The following is a 14,946-nucleotide window of genomic DNA, read 5'->3' as shown; positions in this document are numbered from 1 at the left end:
GCCAAGTTCCACTGTTTCAAATGCTTTGCAAATTTAATCATGTTTGCAACAGATGGTGGTTTTTTTGTTGTTGCATCATTGCCTATTTACAAGAAGCAAATCTGACTATGTTATACTTGTTTATATCATTCAGAAAAAAATCATGAAATAATTTTCCCATTTTTGTCTGGTTTCATTAAAATTTCACCAGTATTACAAACATCTTTTTTTTCATTATTGAGGTTGGATTTCAGTTAATATGCTCTGCCATTTTTATTTTGAAATTTAATGAGCTCTAATCTCTAAAGTAAATGTTAATAGTGTCTATAAAAGGAAAATAAAGCAATTGGACCAAGTTTGCCTTTTTTTTATAAAAGAATATTAAAAGATAAGATCAGTGAACATTTGAGTGAGAACAGTATTGGACAAGTAATTAGCAATTGAATGTAGAGATCTCTATTGTTATGGACATCCTCCTTTTGGCAATATGATGTGTGATGTGACACCTGTGCAACTCCCCCTTTACTTCTGTAATACTTTACGTCAACTCTCACTTTGTATCAAGTCAGGAGATCGGATGTTCTTTTCTTTGGAGGACGTAATAAAAGTTTCATAATGGATAAAGAGTTGTAGTATCATATCAGAATGAGCAAAAATATATATGTTTTGGGGAAATTTTCAGTGTCCAAAGGGGAGAGTTGTTCATGTGCGACATCACAAATATTGGTCGAGTAGCGAGTGGGAGGATCTCCATAGCATTAATACTGACCTTGACATGTTAACTTTAATTCTCATTGTTTATTCAATTGTTCTCAAACAATTGTTTTTTCTTTCATTTTTCTGTTTTCATATAAACTCATTTGTTCCAAGGGCTCAATCTCATTCAATTACATGTAGCTCTAAGCTCTAAAAGTAGATGTTACAAATGACTCCATGTAATTAAGTTAATTGATAAATGGAATGTTGTATTCAATTGATTATTCAGGGGACAATTGGGAATAATCCTCCTGTATTAATCCTTTACACAGGAACATATCTGTATCATTATGTAGAGATAACGCTCCATTGTTCTCAGTCCAAAGTCCTACATTTATATGTCTTTGACCTTAAAATATTCTAATATCCCCTCCCCATTTTCTTAAATTCTTATCATTCACTCCCCGAGTGGTTGTACTAATTGTTTTCTTTCTTTTTTTCACTTTCACCTCACTTCTTTATTTCACTTGTAACAAATCGGCAGAGGTGAAGGCATAAAATAGGCAATACTTCGACACCGTTCTCACATACAAAGGTATAGAGATTCGTCGCACCTTGTGTTTTTGTTTTTCTAAAAATAATTTCTGTTCTTCCTTTTGCTTGATGCCAGGACCTCTTGCTTGTTTCTGTTTCATTCGTGTTTATGATTTCCTTGCTTGTTGTATTCCTGTTTTTACGAAAAAAATATCACTCGTTTCAAAAAATGCATTTGCTGTACATACTAACATTTCTTTCAATCTTTGGTTCAGGTTATGCGTTAAAACAAGCTTTAGCATGCTATAATTTATTTTGGCTTGTGCATTGATTAGTTAGTATGTTGGGAGTATTATCGTTCATGAGCATCTTTGATTTTTTTAATGCTACAATATTTGTATGCTATTTATTCTTTTTCTTGGGGGGGGGGGGTCAACCCACTATCAATTTCAGGAGTGGATAATAATTGTGAGTGAACACTAGAAATGTCTCTTGAAGAGTCAGATAAACACAAAAGATACTGAAATGTGATGTATATGTACAGTATTTAACAGGACCCCCGGGGGGGGGGGGCACTTACATTGACGAGTGGATACCATGCGCGACCAAAAAAACACGTAAAAAGGATTTCTTTTCAAGATAGGGCACGTTACGTAGGTAATACGTAATAAGGGTGTAAAAAACACTAAAATAATGAAAAAAGGTATCTATTTCGCTGGAAGCTACGTGTTTAGGGTCAAATTTGTGAGGGTAAAAAGACTAAAAAATAAAGGATGTACTTTTTGCCTTAACAGTCAACACTATACGGGCTTAGAGTCCGACCTGCATGAGGTGTGGGAGGTGGGGCCGTACAAAACCCAATAATGTAGGTAAATGTAAAACCGACGTCTGTGACATATAACAATTAAAATATCGCCGACTTGTTTATGTCATTTCAGGGAATACTTGCCAAGGTTATCGTTTTGTTTCCAATACTTTTTAAGGGTAGGGTTTCACACGCCAATACTTGTTAAGGGGTGCATTTTCAGAATATGGAAAATACTTGTTCAGGGTGCTTTTTAAGACCCCATGGTCGTGCATGGTATCCACTCGTCAATGGAAGTGCCCCCCTCCCCCCCAGGGGCAGGACCCCCATAGGAAAAAAATTGGTTTCTAAGATTGATCATACACAATACTCAATGCAATCATTCATAGAACTCAGTCCAACTATCAAAAACTAAGCTTTAGATGAAGTAATTACATCCTATTATGGATAAGTTGATTTAGTATAAATTTGTTTGCAGCTCGCTCTATGATTTTTTTTGGTGATTGTGTACCCCTTTTCTGTTATTAATACTGTACTGTATGTTGAACCTGGTCAGGATGAATGAAATTATTGTAGCATGTAGTCATGTACAGAGATAAAAATTCAAGAGGTTTCATAATGGGTGCGATGACATCATTCTCTCTTGCAACAATTACTCTAGACTTTGCATGCATTTGGTTTTAATTGTTGGTATCCTAATACATTGGGTGATTTCAAGTACGGTGTTGGCCTTGGTGTTAGTGTTGAAATTTGGATTGTTGCTCCAAAACTTATTCAGAGTTTGTAAAACTGATCCAGATCACAATATTGACATCTCAACAACCAGTGAGTGACTTTTCGGGACCATCTTCATTTTATGTTTGGTGTTATAATCCTGTAAAAATTGACCGAACACCTAAAGGTCAACACTGAACTTGAAATCACCCAATGTTTTATAATACATTTATTTATATTATTGTCTAAGACCTATGTTGGCTTAATGAAAAAGGGAAGGAAGGTTGCCATTATATTAAAGCTATATTATACATCAAGAAATGAGGGAAATTTATGCTCTATTATTGGCGATTGGAGTATAGAGGTTCAGCAGTGTACATGCATACATGGTTTCATTTTTATGACTCCGCGTCTCCGCCCACCATAGGTGGTTGCTGGAGGTTTATTTTTGTGGAAGGTTAATCAAGTTATCATGAAATGAGTGTTCCATGTATGAGATGGAGGACCTGTTAATTTGCATTAGAATATGTTTTTTTGAATGTACATATTTTCCACTTATTTTCTCAAATTATGTATTTAGATGCATGCTGATGTTTCTTGTTTTTTTTTAGGTATTATATTTATACTTTTTGTAAGATTTTAGCTTCAGTGCATGCATTCATTCATACATTTCCTTCTTGGAAATTAGGTTCTTTTATTCTCCCCGAGAAGGTCAATAATGTTGCTGACATGGGGTGCAGATATTGGAATTTATTTTCTATGTATATTTTAAAGGAAAAGCAGACCTCATTACATTTTTAGTGTACATTTTCTTACTAACAAATTAATATTTATTATCAACAGCGTAGAATATTTTTCAGTTTAAAAGAAAGAGAAAACAGTAATCTGGAGAGAATTAGAATAACACCTATCTTAGAGAGGAGCATTTTTGTGAAGGTGAATCATTTGAAAGCAAAATCATGTTTGTTCCCATTTCAAAATTTTATTCTTCAAAGTTCTACACCATTTTTAAAGCAGTTCCCGGGGGGGGGGGGATATCTTATGAAAAAGTGGCATTTCTACACAACAAATTATGAATTGGCAATGAATGAATTCAATTGTCAGTTTCGTTGAAATTTGTCAAACAACTTCATAATAATTTTTTTTTTTTCATGACAAATCTCCATGGTCTAAAATACACTAACTCTACCATGAATTCTGACAGCACTTGGCTTGTGGTGTACACATAGCCCCTCTCTCACCTATTAAGTTTCTGCAGTGCCTTTTCACTGTATTATTTTCAGCAATATGGTGTCACATTTTCATTATTTTAACAACTGTACATGATTCATTTACACATTTTGTCTAGCTTGTTAGCCTTTTTTTCTCAGCATAGAACCCCAAAACCCACATTTATCTTTTCAAGGAGTAAGACTTTGCTTCCCATAGTAATATTTAAAAAAAATGTCACATGCTTGAACAATTACATTTATACCGGTATTGTATTGAAAGATAGTTTAAAATGTTTAATATATATTTTTCATTTTCATTTTTTTTTTTTCGTCACTTGCTCTACTCTCCTTTTGGTGTATATCTGGGAAAGCCTTGGTTTCAAATTAGAATGAAAGAAAGAGTTATAAAAAGTTTTGAAAGTAAATTTCCTTTATAATTTGGTATTTCTGATTATTACCTGTACATGTAATTCTTTATTTTCTTGAATTTAACTTCCAAATTGTAGTGTTTATAATTTTATGACATTTTGGTCCATATTTGGTGAAACTGCAGTTTCATTTTGACCATTCCATCAGTTGTAAAGTTATTTTCTCAATATGTTATTTTCTTTATTTTGTTGTTGTTGTTTGTTTGCTATATCAATTTCTTTGCTTATGGTTTTATCTCAATAGAACAGTTTCATGTGTGAGATTTTGTTTTTGTGTTCCTTGTCAGGTGAAGATGTTACAGGTGTCAATGTTGCGTTGACATCTTAATATAGGATTTTATGACCAGGTCAGTTGATCCTCATGCAAGTCAAAAGTTTTATATTCTACATGTACTGTATAACATCTATTTGGGATAATACACAAATTTACTTACATGTCGACAGTGCATATCTTTGAAGGAAAAAAAATATATACCCAGCTTCAGGCAGATGTGTAAATTCTGAAGATGAAAACTTGAGGAAGGTCTAATGAAAAAATAAATAAAAAGATGCTGACATTTACATATCGCATAATCAATTGAAACTGCTCCATGCAGCATGCGCTATGCTTACAATTGTCCAATATTATTACCAGACAAGAAAATAAATACGTCTTGAGTTTAATACATTTTCTTTTCAAACAAAAAGTAGGACGTGATCGAGAGATATCTTGAGGCATAAAGTTATTTTAAATTATTAAATCTAAGGTTGTTACATGTATGTGATGTAAAGTTTATTTAGAGTACAAATTTTAATCACTTTCAGTAGGCCAAGAAGATGCGTAGCATAAAGCGATAAACACTTATAGGATGTACTCAAAGATATAAGTATGATATAACTAACTACAGGATAGATGTACATTCCTACATGTAGGTGAAGTGACATAGCAGGATGAAAGTAGTTAACAAGCATCTTAGGTATTCTTCAATTGCAGATTAGTATTGCAAATTACTGGAATTTGCATTCCATCATAGCAGATTACACATGAAATACACAACAGAATATTTAGCATGTATTACATTTATAGCTGAAGCTTGGTAGAAGTATTTTTGACAAGATTTAAAAAAAAACATATTAATCTATCATCGTTGAAATAATGAATATAAAGTACTCCTATAGATTTCATTTTTTAATACCCCTGGAAGTAAATCTATCTATATTCATAATTCATTTGTTTCCACCCCCAAAATAAAGAGATCTATGTTACATAGGTCAGACATGAGTCATATTGAAAATAAAAGTGTGTCTGCAATTGTTTGATTGTATTCAAAAGAAAATGTCATTTCGATTCGAGTTATATTTGAATAAAAATCTGCCACAGATGGGTATATTTTCTTCTCTGAAATGCACTTATTGACATGCAGTATATCATTAGTACAGTATAGTTGGGTACATGTACATTTAATTTAAGGGCCGGTCACCAATAGTGTAATGGTGATTATTATTTTTTCCTTGAGGTTCTTAAATTTAAAGAGTCATGAAAAAGGTTAGATAAATGATATCAGAAAAATAATTGTCATCATTATTACTATTTCAAAGTGACCAGTTCTTACTTATATTCACAGTAATATGCATCATATATGTGGGTGGTTTGGTGTAGTAATAAATGCATTCTAATTGGCACACATAAATTGCATTTAGATTATAGAGCATTCAGCATTCATCAAACTTTGGCTGTAATTAAAAAAAAAATCACTAAAGCAAATATAAACTGATGTCACCCCCCTTTCTCCAACAAATTGCTATAAAAATAATTTAAGAAACCTTGGCCATGCAGCCCCACAATCTGTAGAGAAAATAATTTCTGTTGTACTGATCTGAATTAAATTTTTGTTCTGTTTCAATCTTTCTATTACTCCTTACAAATAATAAATGATTCTGAGTGCAATGGACAGATTACTTCATGAGGTGAAAGATCCATTCAACTTGGCTACGCCTCGTTGAATGGATCATTCATTTCGTCTTTCACAGAATTAAGTGTTCTGTCCATTGCACGAATGAACAGAACATTCATTATTTGTTTTATTTGACACCTGAAAAAAAAAATCCTTGTCATTTGAAACTTATAAATTTCAATGCAAAAGTGCATGCAGTGTGAATGCTGTCTGTTGATTGTCGCATTTACAACATGTGCACTGCAAACACAAGTGTTTTTCCGTTGAGCGCCGGTGCAGGTTGTCTCGGCAAGCGTGCAATGGACAAAATCGTATGGATCAAAAATTGCACGTATAATGACGTTATTGTAAAATGGGCTGAATGATCGACATCAAACAACCAATCAAATGACAAGGATCTATCTACATGTACATGTAGCTGTCAGACATAACAGTAACAAAGCCCATGTCCCAACTTTCTATTTCATGTGTACATAATATAGTTTAATCGGCAATACCATAGAAACTCCATTTTATATGACATGGGGATACCAATTATAAACCTACTATTATATGAAAAACTACTAACCTTTTTTGCAAGACGTTAACCCATTTACCACTGAATTCGATGATTCCCAAAGGCTGTGAACGGGGATCACCCGTTAAAATAGGCGATGGGTTAAAGTTTTGTTTCATGTACAATAATCACAACCATGGCTGATGGCGGAATCTCACATAATTTTCCTCCAAAAAAAGATATAGATAATTTCAGAGGGGTCTCATACATTGATATACTATGTTCCCCTTCCTACTATCCACTGCCCCCCCCCCCCTTCTTGACTTTGCACTGAAATTACAACATATGTTAGAACCCCATTATAGCACATACATGTACAGTGCAGCAGTTCTAACATTATCAATTGAGAATATGAATATTGAATGACTCAAGTCTATATTTCAGTTCAAGTAAATTAAAGAAAAAGGAATAAAACAATTTTTGGTTATTCCAATGAGGAATTCAATCAGATTTTTTCGGGCATTTCAATGTTGAATTTCAGGATATAAACTACACACAAGATTGGTAAATGTTTAAACAACAGTGTCTCATATTTGATTTATTGTAGCTAAAACATGGACTTGGACAAAAGAAAAAAAAAGAGATGGACTTAATTGGAACGTTACTATATTCATATACACAGCTTTGCTCTACTATTCTTTTTTTAGCAAAAATGCAAGCATTCAAAATGTAGTTTCTGTAATAATTGTATGAAATTCTGCTACCAATAAATGTAACTCAGCAATCACAATAGAACCAATAAAGGAGGGTTATTTCATTGTACTGTCTTTTACCTTTACATTTCTGGTGGGAATACCTTATTTGAAATGCAGGAATGATAAGATTATCAGATGTGCTAAATCTCTGCAGGCTCATTAGTAATACTAGCCAAAATCTTTTGAAAGCACATGGAGATGTCTACAAACATGATTGAGCATAGTTACACTAATATACTTTGTAATGTTATAATTTTTGTTATTAAAAACAAGACCATTGTTAATGTGTACCAATGTCTTTCATTTGCTGTACCAAGGAGCTAGAGTTCAAACAGCCCTCTATTTCTGTAGAATATTTCTTATTTTTTGTCTGCGGTCAGGCAGAGACCTTATGCCCACCAATCTGCAAACAAAATCTTGTATTCACATGCCTTATTTTCTTTCTCTTGGAATAGTTTTTGATGGGATTCCATCTATTCAACAGCCTCCCTTAATTGGCAGGGCCATATAAATCTTCGTTTGAGGGAATATGTCCTCCATGATTCAATCTTTTTTTGACCTATGAAATATCATTTTCACATTAGAGATATTGAAAATAAACCGTGCTACGTTTTGCACAGTGCTGTAAATGCTACATGTAGGAATGCAGGGGGGTTTCACAAAGATTTCACTAAAATTTCAGTTGCATGCTGTATATTGCCCAGATCATGCGCAAGACTGGGATGCACTCTACCGCGGAGTGATCAATCTATTATGCGTTAAATTACATGTACATGTGCGCATTGGGGTTTAAGCATGTCACTCTCAACTCTTTGTGAAATGCCACCCAGGGGCCAGTTTCATAAATAGTTGCAACTGTTGTAACTTTGCCATTATGGCAACTACCATGGAAACCTTGATGTTGATTGGCTGCTGAGCCCTGTTGCCATGGTAGTTGCAATAATGGCAAAGTTACAACAGTTGTAATTCTTTATGAAATGGGCCCCAGATCTATAATTTCCATAATAAAATATGAAATGGGATAGGTCTTTGATTATCATTTTGGCAATTGACCATTTTGCAATAGATGATTATTTAAAATATTTTAGATTCTCATTTTCATTTAGAAGTCATGTATGATTAAAGGGTAAATGAAGCAAAGCTTTACTTTTATAAAATTGGCAGGATAGAACTTTCCTTCTTTTTAATCTTTATCCTTTTTTTCTACATTCTGCTTTTGTCCCTTCATGCTGCTTTTCCCTTCATCATCTCTCTACTTTCTGGAATCAGCCTCTAATACCAGCTACTATTTCATATCATATCTTTGTTGACATGTGTGTAAGCTGTATTGCTGGTTATCAGAGAACTAAAAATACTGTACACTTTCCATTTGAATTATATAATTTAATAAGTAATTTTCAAAAATATTGGACAGTTTTATCTCTCTTTATGACATTAAATACATGTAAGCCCAGGTGGGTGTTTCATGAAAGTTGTCAGCACTGACTAAATTGTCAGTGCTGACAATTTCAGTGAAATCCTTGGTTTTGATTGGCTGAAAGGCACTGGCTCTGACTGTTACTATGGTAACTGTCGGAGAAAGACAACTTGTCAGTGCTGACAACTTTCATGAAATGGTCCCCTCAGTGCTGAATTAAAAAATTTGTCTAAAATTAATTATAAATGCTAGATGGAATACAATGACAAAGTTGCTTTTTGCCAGTCATACGCCACCATTTCAGTTGCTTTTAATGCTAGCTTGGAAATTGTCATTAATAACTGGATTTTATGACACAGCCCTACATGAGTGAAGTTTTCTGCTCTTGATAATGTTGAATGCCTTCAACGGGAAAGTGCATGACATAATATTGTTGAAAAAATCACATAAAAAAACGATTTAAATGTATTTTCCATTTCTTATATCACTTATTCCAAGTTCTTAACAATGTAACCTGCCCTACTTCCTAACACTCGAAAACCGACTCCCAACCGACCAATGGTATGTCAATGATCTTATTAAGAGGGTCCCGTAACACAAGGTTAGCAATTAATCATACGTTTGATTTCTACAATTGATTGTACATTGTAGTCAATGCAATCAATTGTAAAAAAAAAAATGGTTCTACGATCATTGCTAACCCGCCTTTGTGTTATGGGCCTAATAATATCTTTGTTGGTCTGGTATCGGGGGTTTCACCGGTTAGACTGCATTATTACTGTACATCCTAACATTCTAACATCTTTATCCATTTCATTTACTATATGTCAACATTCATGTCACTTGCATCATATGATTGTTACCGATATATCCTCATATTACATGTATGACATGCAGTATTTAATTTCATGCATATTTAACCTTTAATTCAATTTGTTTTTTGTATCAAGATTGACAATTCTCAATAATTCACAAGAATCTTAATTTGACTTTGTTTTGCTTTAATTGTCATTTTTTAAGATATATGAAATATAATGAGCTGGAGTTCTGCACTGTCAGTTGCATTAATAATATTCTTGCAAGATACCACTAAAAAACTCCTTACACAGAGAATTGATGGTAGGCCTAATTAATGTAGACAAAATGAATTATCAGGCTTTTTTTTTTTCTTTTCATTATCCATTCCTTTGAACCCCCTCAGCCGACACCAACACAACTGCAACCACCACCAAGAGATTCAGACGACAAAAGAAGCTCAAAGAAGGACGAGAAGCTCGAGCCCATACCCCAGTCCAAGTCCAACCAGAAGTCCAGTCCAGCACCAATGGTACCACGACCCCCATCGAGGTCAAGCCCGCTAAACAGCTAGACAACTTCTCATCGAACAACTCCAATTACCTCCTCCAGCAAAGAGGGTCAAGGCATGCTATCGAGTTGCCCCCACTCGTGACATCAAGCACGCCGAGGACAATGTCCCTCGATGGCAGTGATTCGGATGACAAGGATAGGAAGAAAGATAAGAAGAAGAAGAAGCATCATCGTAAGCTCAGTAAGCAAGCCCTGGTCGATGCCATCGACAAGGATGATGACCAGGGGGACGATAAATCACTTGCAACACTCTCTGAAAATAATCATGGGTCGTAGGTTAATCAATTGCCCTCCAACCTTTAACCTTTTTTTAATATTCGGGTCAGTATTATTAACTGTGCTTTGGAACTTTTAAACCGTCCAGGTTAGCTGAAAGGGTGATTTGGAGAGTAATATAAAGGAGATACTGTGAATTTCTGGCTTTCATTGCCGAAAATTTGGCTCTTGTCAAAATGGAGACCCAGATTTAAAGATATCCTTTATTATGTAATGGCATCATTCCTAGAGGTGAGCTTAGATCTTTGGATAACTTTTTTTTTCAAAGGATGCTGATGGATGCCAAATAGCAGTCCCGATAAAGCCATATTGTAGTTGGGTTCCTCCTGCATAAGGCTATCTCAAATACACCTTTGCCGAAAGCTCGCCCTTGTTTCCTGTACTATTCCATCCTTGTAATGTGAAAAAACTTGGTGGGCAATTTGTGACATCTCTCTGAAAATAGTACTCACAACGGTATTGAGGACATATCTTCTGATGATGTCAGGAACCGTCACTAATAGGCCTAGTGATTGATCTCGAAGCTGGTTTCTATGATTGAATGCATAGATTATTCTGTATGATCAGGACCCCGTCTTACAAAGAGTTACGATTGATCCAATCAATCACAACTACGGAAAGCCAGCAACGTCAACATCTAAAATACATGATTGTTTAGAATATTTCCTAGTTGTGATGTATATTCATATTTTTCTTGAAAATTCAGTGTGCTTCTCTTTGTTTACAAAGGACTTTGTGCATATTTTCTGAAGAAAAAATTATGACATTGATGGATTTCCATATACTTTGTAAGACGGGGCGGAATTGTAATGAAACAGCCCCACCCTCAATTGCCAAGCTTTTCAAGTTGTCCTCAAGGGTGGTGTACGTTTGCTGCGATGATTTTGCGACAATGAGCTTACGATGATGATCGACAGCCAAGGTGTGCCGAAGGCTGTATTTCATGTGGAAAGAAATGCCTGAAGACACAACAATCCGTTGGTCAATGTATTGTCTTTCAAGAAGCTGAAGGATTTTCTGCATAACATCAGTGGGGTTTATAGGATTCTTATCTCAAGTTCTAGTGAGTATTGGTTTGCTCACCAGAACCCAGTCTCAATTTGCAAAATGGAGTCAATGATGTGCTCCTGTTGGTTGACAAGGTTACCATCGTATGTACCAAAGATATGGCAACCTTGACTCCCGGCTCTGATACAAATTTGACCTTTTACGAGACATTGAGCTTATCATCCCATTGACGTTATGCATTTATTCATTAGTCTGTAAGATGAAAAAGTCAGGTTTATTTCTCCTCACATGTATTATTCTTCTTCTTATCTATATATCCGTCCAGAATTGTTTGTTGGGAAGTTGTCAATGAGAAGACTATTTCCTATTTTTGTAAATTAGATGTTTTAAGGATTGCAAATTCAAGTAAAAAAAATGCCAAAAATGTCCAAAATGGACCATAAAAATAAAAAGATGCTTTAGATAGGTAATTTACTCTATAAAAAGCAAGAAAACTGTCAACTTGTTTTATCTTGTTTGATGATGCCTACAGGTACGGGTATGTTAAATTGAAATTGAAAATAAAAACTTGACAAAAACATTTCATATCTGTGCTAGTTACTTCTCAACACAATCATTTCAGATTACACTTTTTTGTTCAGTGGTGACATACCATGATAGAAAATGTAATATAAATCATAGATTTGACATTTCTATGAAACGATGTTTGAAAATATAATAAAAAACAATAGAATACATTTGGCACAAATATATTACTTTTTTTCTTCAAAGAAACTTCCACCTGAAATATACTTTAATCCCAACCGCATCCCAATCATGTAAAAGAGCTTAATACGCTCTTTCATTCGATTCCAATTTGTCATGGTAGTATTTATACTTCTGGCAAGCGAACAAATTTCACTGAATTCCATGGGTGTATGTAAATATTTGGCCTCAACTGTACTTGAGCAATGTTTTGCCTCAGAGGCTTGTATCACAAAGCATAGGGATTGATCGCAAAGTTGATTTGTACAATTGATTGCATGTAATGATCAATTAAATCAATCTTAAGAATCAGCCCTATGATCAATCACATATGCCTAAATAAAATCTTTGTGAAAGGGTTTCATGACGTTTGCTCTGGCGACAATTGCTCCGATGGAAAATCTGCATGTTAAACCCAAACATGATATCTAACCTCCAAAACTAAATAAACCTGAATCCTTATCTTAACATTATTCTGAAACAAAAAGTCTCTTACAATCCTAACTCAAACCCTCTGCCCTCTGATATATTCAAACTGCCAGAACAATTGTTGTGTTACCTGTGAAAGTGGTGATTTTGGGCCTGGAACCTTGAGCAATTCTTTACCTCTTACTGTATTAAAACCTGAATCTAGCTGAGAGTGTCGTCTGGTCCATTGTTTCACAGCAGGAAGAAATATTCATGATTATGTTTAAACTCATCAAAACCAAATATTTTGGTTTGCTTTCAATTTTAACTAAGATTGATGAACATGGTGGTGGTTGGTACATGTAGAAACCGTTATTGAATTGGTGTTTGGAATAATTGAGATATTTTTTGAAATAATTGTAATTAGAAACTCTTGACGGAAAAATGATCTGTTTGAATAATATTGACCAGTCCATAAGGACATTGTTTATAATAGTGGGAAATTTGCATAATGTCATAATGTTACGTCATGAATATATGTGTGCCTGTGATTCCTCATCACGATTAGATGAGACAGTGATATAGTATTAAATTCAATATTCATAAAGTAATTATATGAATCTATAGTACTACACTTATGCCGTCATGAATATTCATATCTTCACTTGAAGCTTAAGCACTTTATCAAAGGATTCTGAAGTACTTCAATAACCTCTTTCTATGAAACCAATGTAGCTTGAAAATGAATGAATATTCGTAATATCTTCACTTGAAGCTTAAGCATTTTATCAAATGATTCTGAAGTACTTCAATAACCTTTTTCTGTGAAACTAATAAAAAGGTTATCATATCAAGTACTACTACAAGTGTGTCAGCTTTCAGGTAAAATTCTGATTTTGGATTCAGGAAAATCCACAATTTACATGTGGATATCCATGCACATGTACTGTATAATTTAACTCTTTGTATAATATCTTCATATTTGTATTTACCAGCAATAAATGATTTGTTGAAAAACATTTAATATGTAGTTCACAATAGCATGCATGTTGAATCATTGTAGCATTTAATGAGCAAATGTTTGTGCATGTTAAACTATTGTACCATAAATATAACAGATACTCAAAATTTAAATTTAGCATGATTTTACAATTACTTGCAGTATGTACATGTTTAGGTAACTAGAAATAGAGTATGTCTTTCATCGTTTTAATATTTATGTAAAAAGATCACTTTTAGAAATAAGTTTTTGATGTGACCTTAGATTGAGTATAAAGGTATTGGATCTATTTGTTCTCTCTGAATACTGTAAACATCTTTAATATTACTATTATTTGTTTGAAATTTGAAAAATTAGAAGCAAAGAAAAGTATCATGGAGGAAACATCTTAAATAATAAAAAAAATGGGTATATATTTGAAATATGATATGGAAACATGGGTATAGGTTTTGTGCTAATACATTGAAATAACATTTATTTATCTATTTGAAAGTTTCTTGAAATATCATTTATATATTCCAATCACGTTCATTTGTAGTATGGAATTTGCTGCATTATATCCTTTTGTTTTGTAATCTTGCAAGGCTTATCATCAATATTTGCTAAAGTAATGGAAGTATCATAAATGCAGTATCACTACCTTTGTATTCTGGACCAAAATGAATCTTAATGCAATAAGGAAAATTGAAAAAAAGACAATTATTGTATTTTCGAAGTGTGATTTGGGAGGCCTTTTCATTTTTATCCCTAGGGAAAAAGTACATACATGTACATGTATTTACTTATTATCACATTGTGCAATTAGACATTTGACCAATATTGTTTTTGCTGTGTATATTAAAACGAGATAAATGTATATCTTTATGATTTCATTTTCAAAGAAAGTAATGGCAGATAAAAATTGTGCTCCACATAAAATTTTGTCCAGTGTATATCTTTATCATTTCATGTTTCAAAGAAACTGCAGTTACATGGACAAATTGTGCTGTACAAGAAAGTGTCGTCCAGAGAATCATAAGTTTGTAAAACTCGTCAAATTTTTTTGTTTTGTTTTTTAAATTGTATTTAACTTTCTATGGGATACAAGTATATGACTTCACATTATTTATGGGCAGTATTTATTGCAATGAATTTTCTATCATCTTTTTACCATTAAAGGTAGTAGTAGACTTA

The 14,946-nt window shown here is 33.6% G+C and overlaps 2 protein-coding genes across 11 annotated transcripts in view; both read left to right on the top strand.

The window, feature by feature from the left end:
• Positions 1-14,946, top strand: part of LOC129260935 (uncharacterized) — a 32,477-nt gene extending 17,531 nt beyond the window's left edge. For 4 of the 10 annotated variants that reach the window (XM_054898961.2, XM_064100313.1, XM_064100334.1 and 1 more), the window contains 2 exons: positions 1,220-1,270; positions 10,171-14,946. In XM_054898961.2, the coding sequence (XP_054754936.2) occupies positions 1,220-1,233 (14 nt within the window). In that variant the 3' untranslated portion in view covers positions 1,234-1,270; positions 10,171-14,946. Of the gene's footprint in view, positions 1-1,219; positions 1,271-4,654; positions 4,715-10,170 lie in introns of all 10 variants that reach the window. The other 6 variants (XR_008584590.2, XR_010293751.1, XR_010293740.1 and 3 more) reach the window with 3 other exon arrangements.
• LOC135155332 (uncharacterized) lies at positions 8,864-14,946 on the top strand. Its single transcript, XM_064104279.1, has 3 exons — positions 8,864-8,876; positions 10,171-12,362; positions 12,490-14,946. The coding sequence occupies exons 1-2, from the start codon at positions 8,864-8,866 to the stop codon at positions 10,611-10,613; spliced, it is 456 nt and encodes a 151-aa protein (XP_063960349.1). The 3' UTR covers positions 10,614-12,362; positions 12,490-14,946.

Source organism: Lytechinus pictus, chromosome 1 (genome assembly GCF_037042905.1).
Source record: "Lytechinus pictus isolate F3 Inbred chromosome 1, Lp3.0, whole genome shotgun sequence".
NCBI lineage: Eukaryota > Metazoa > Echinodermata > Echinoidea > Temnopleuroida > Toxopneustidae > Lytechinus > Lytechinus pictus.
The sequence above is the reverse complement of the archived record's forward strand: the minus strand, read 5'-3'. Positions and strand labels throughout refer to the sequence as shown.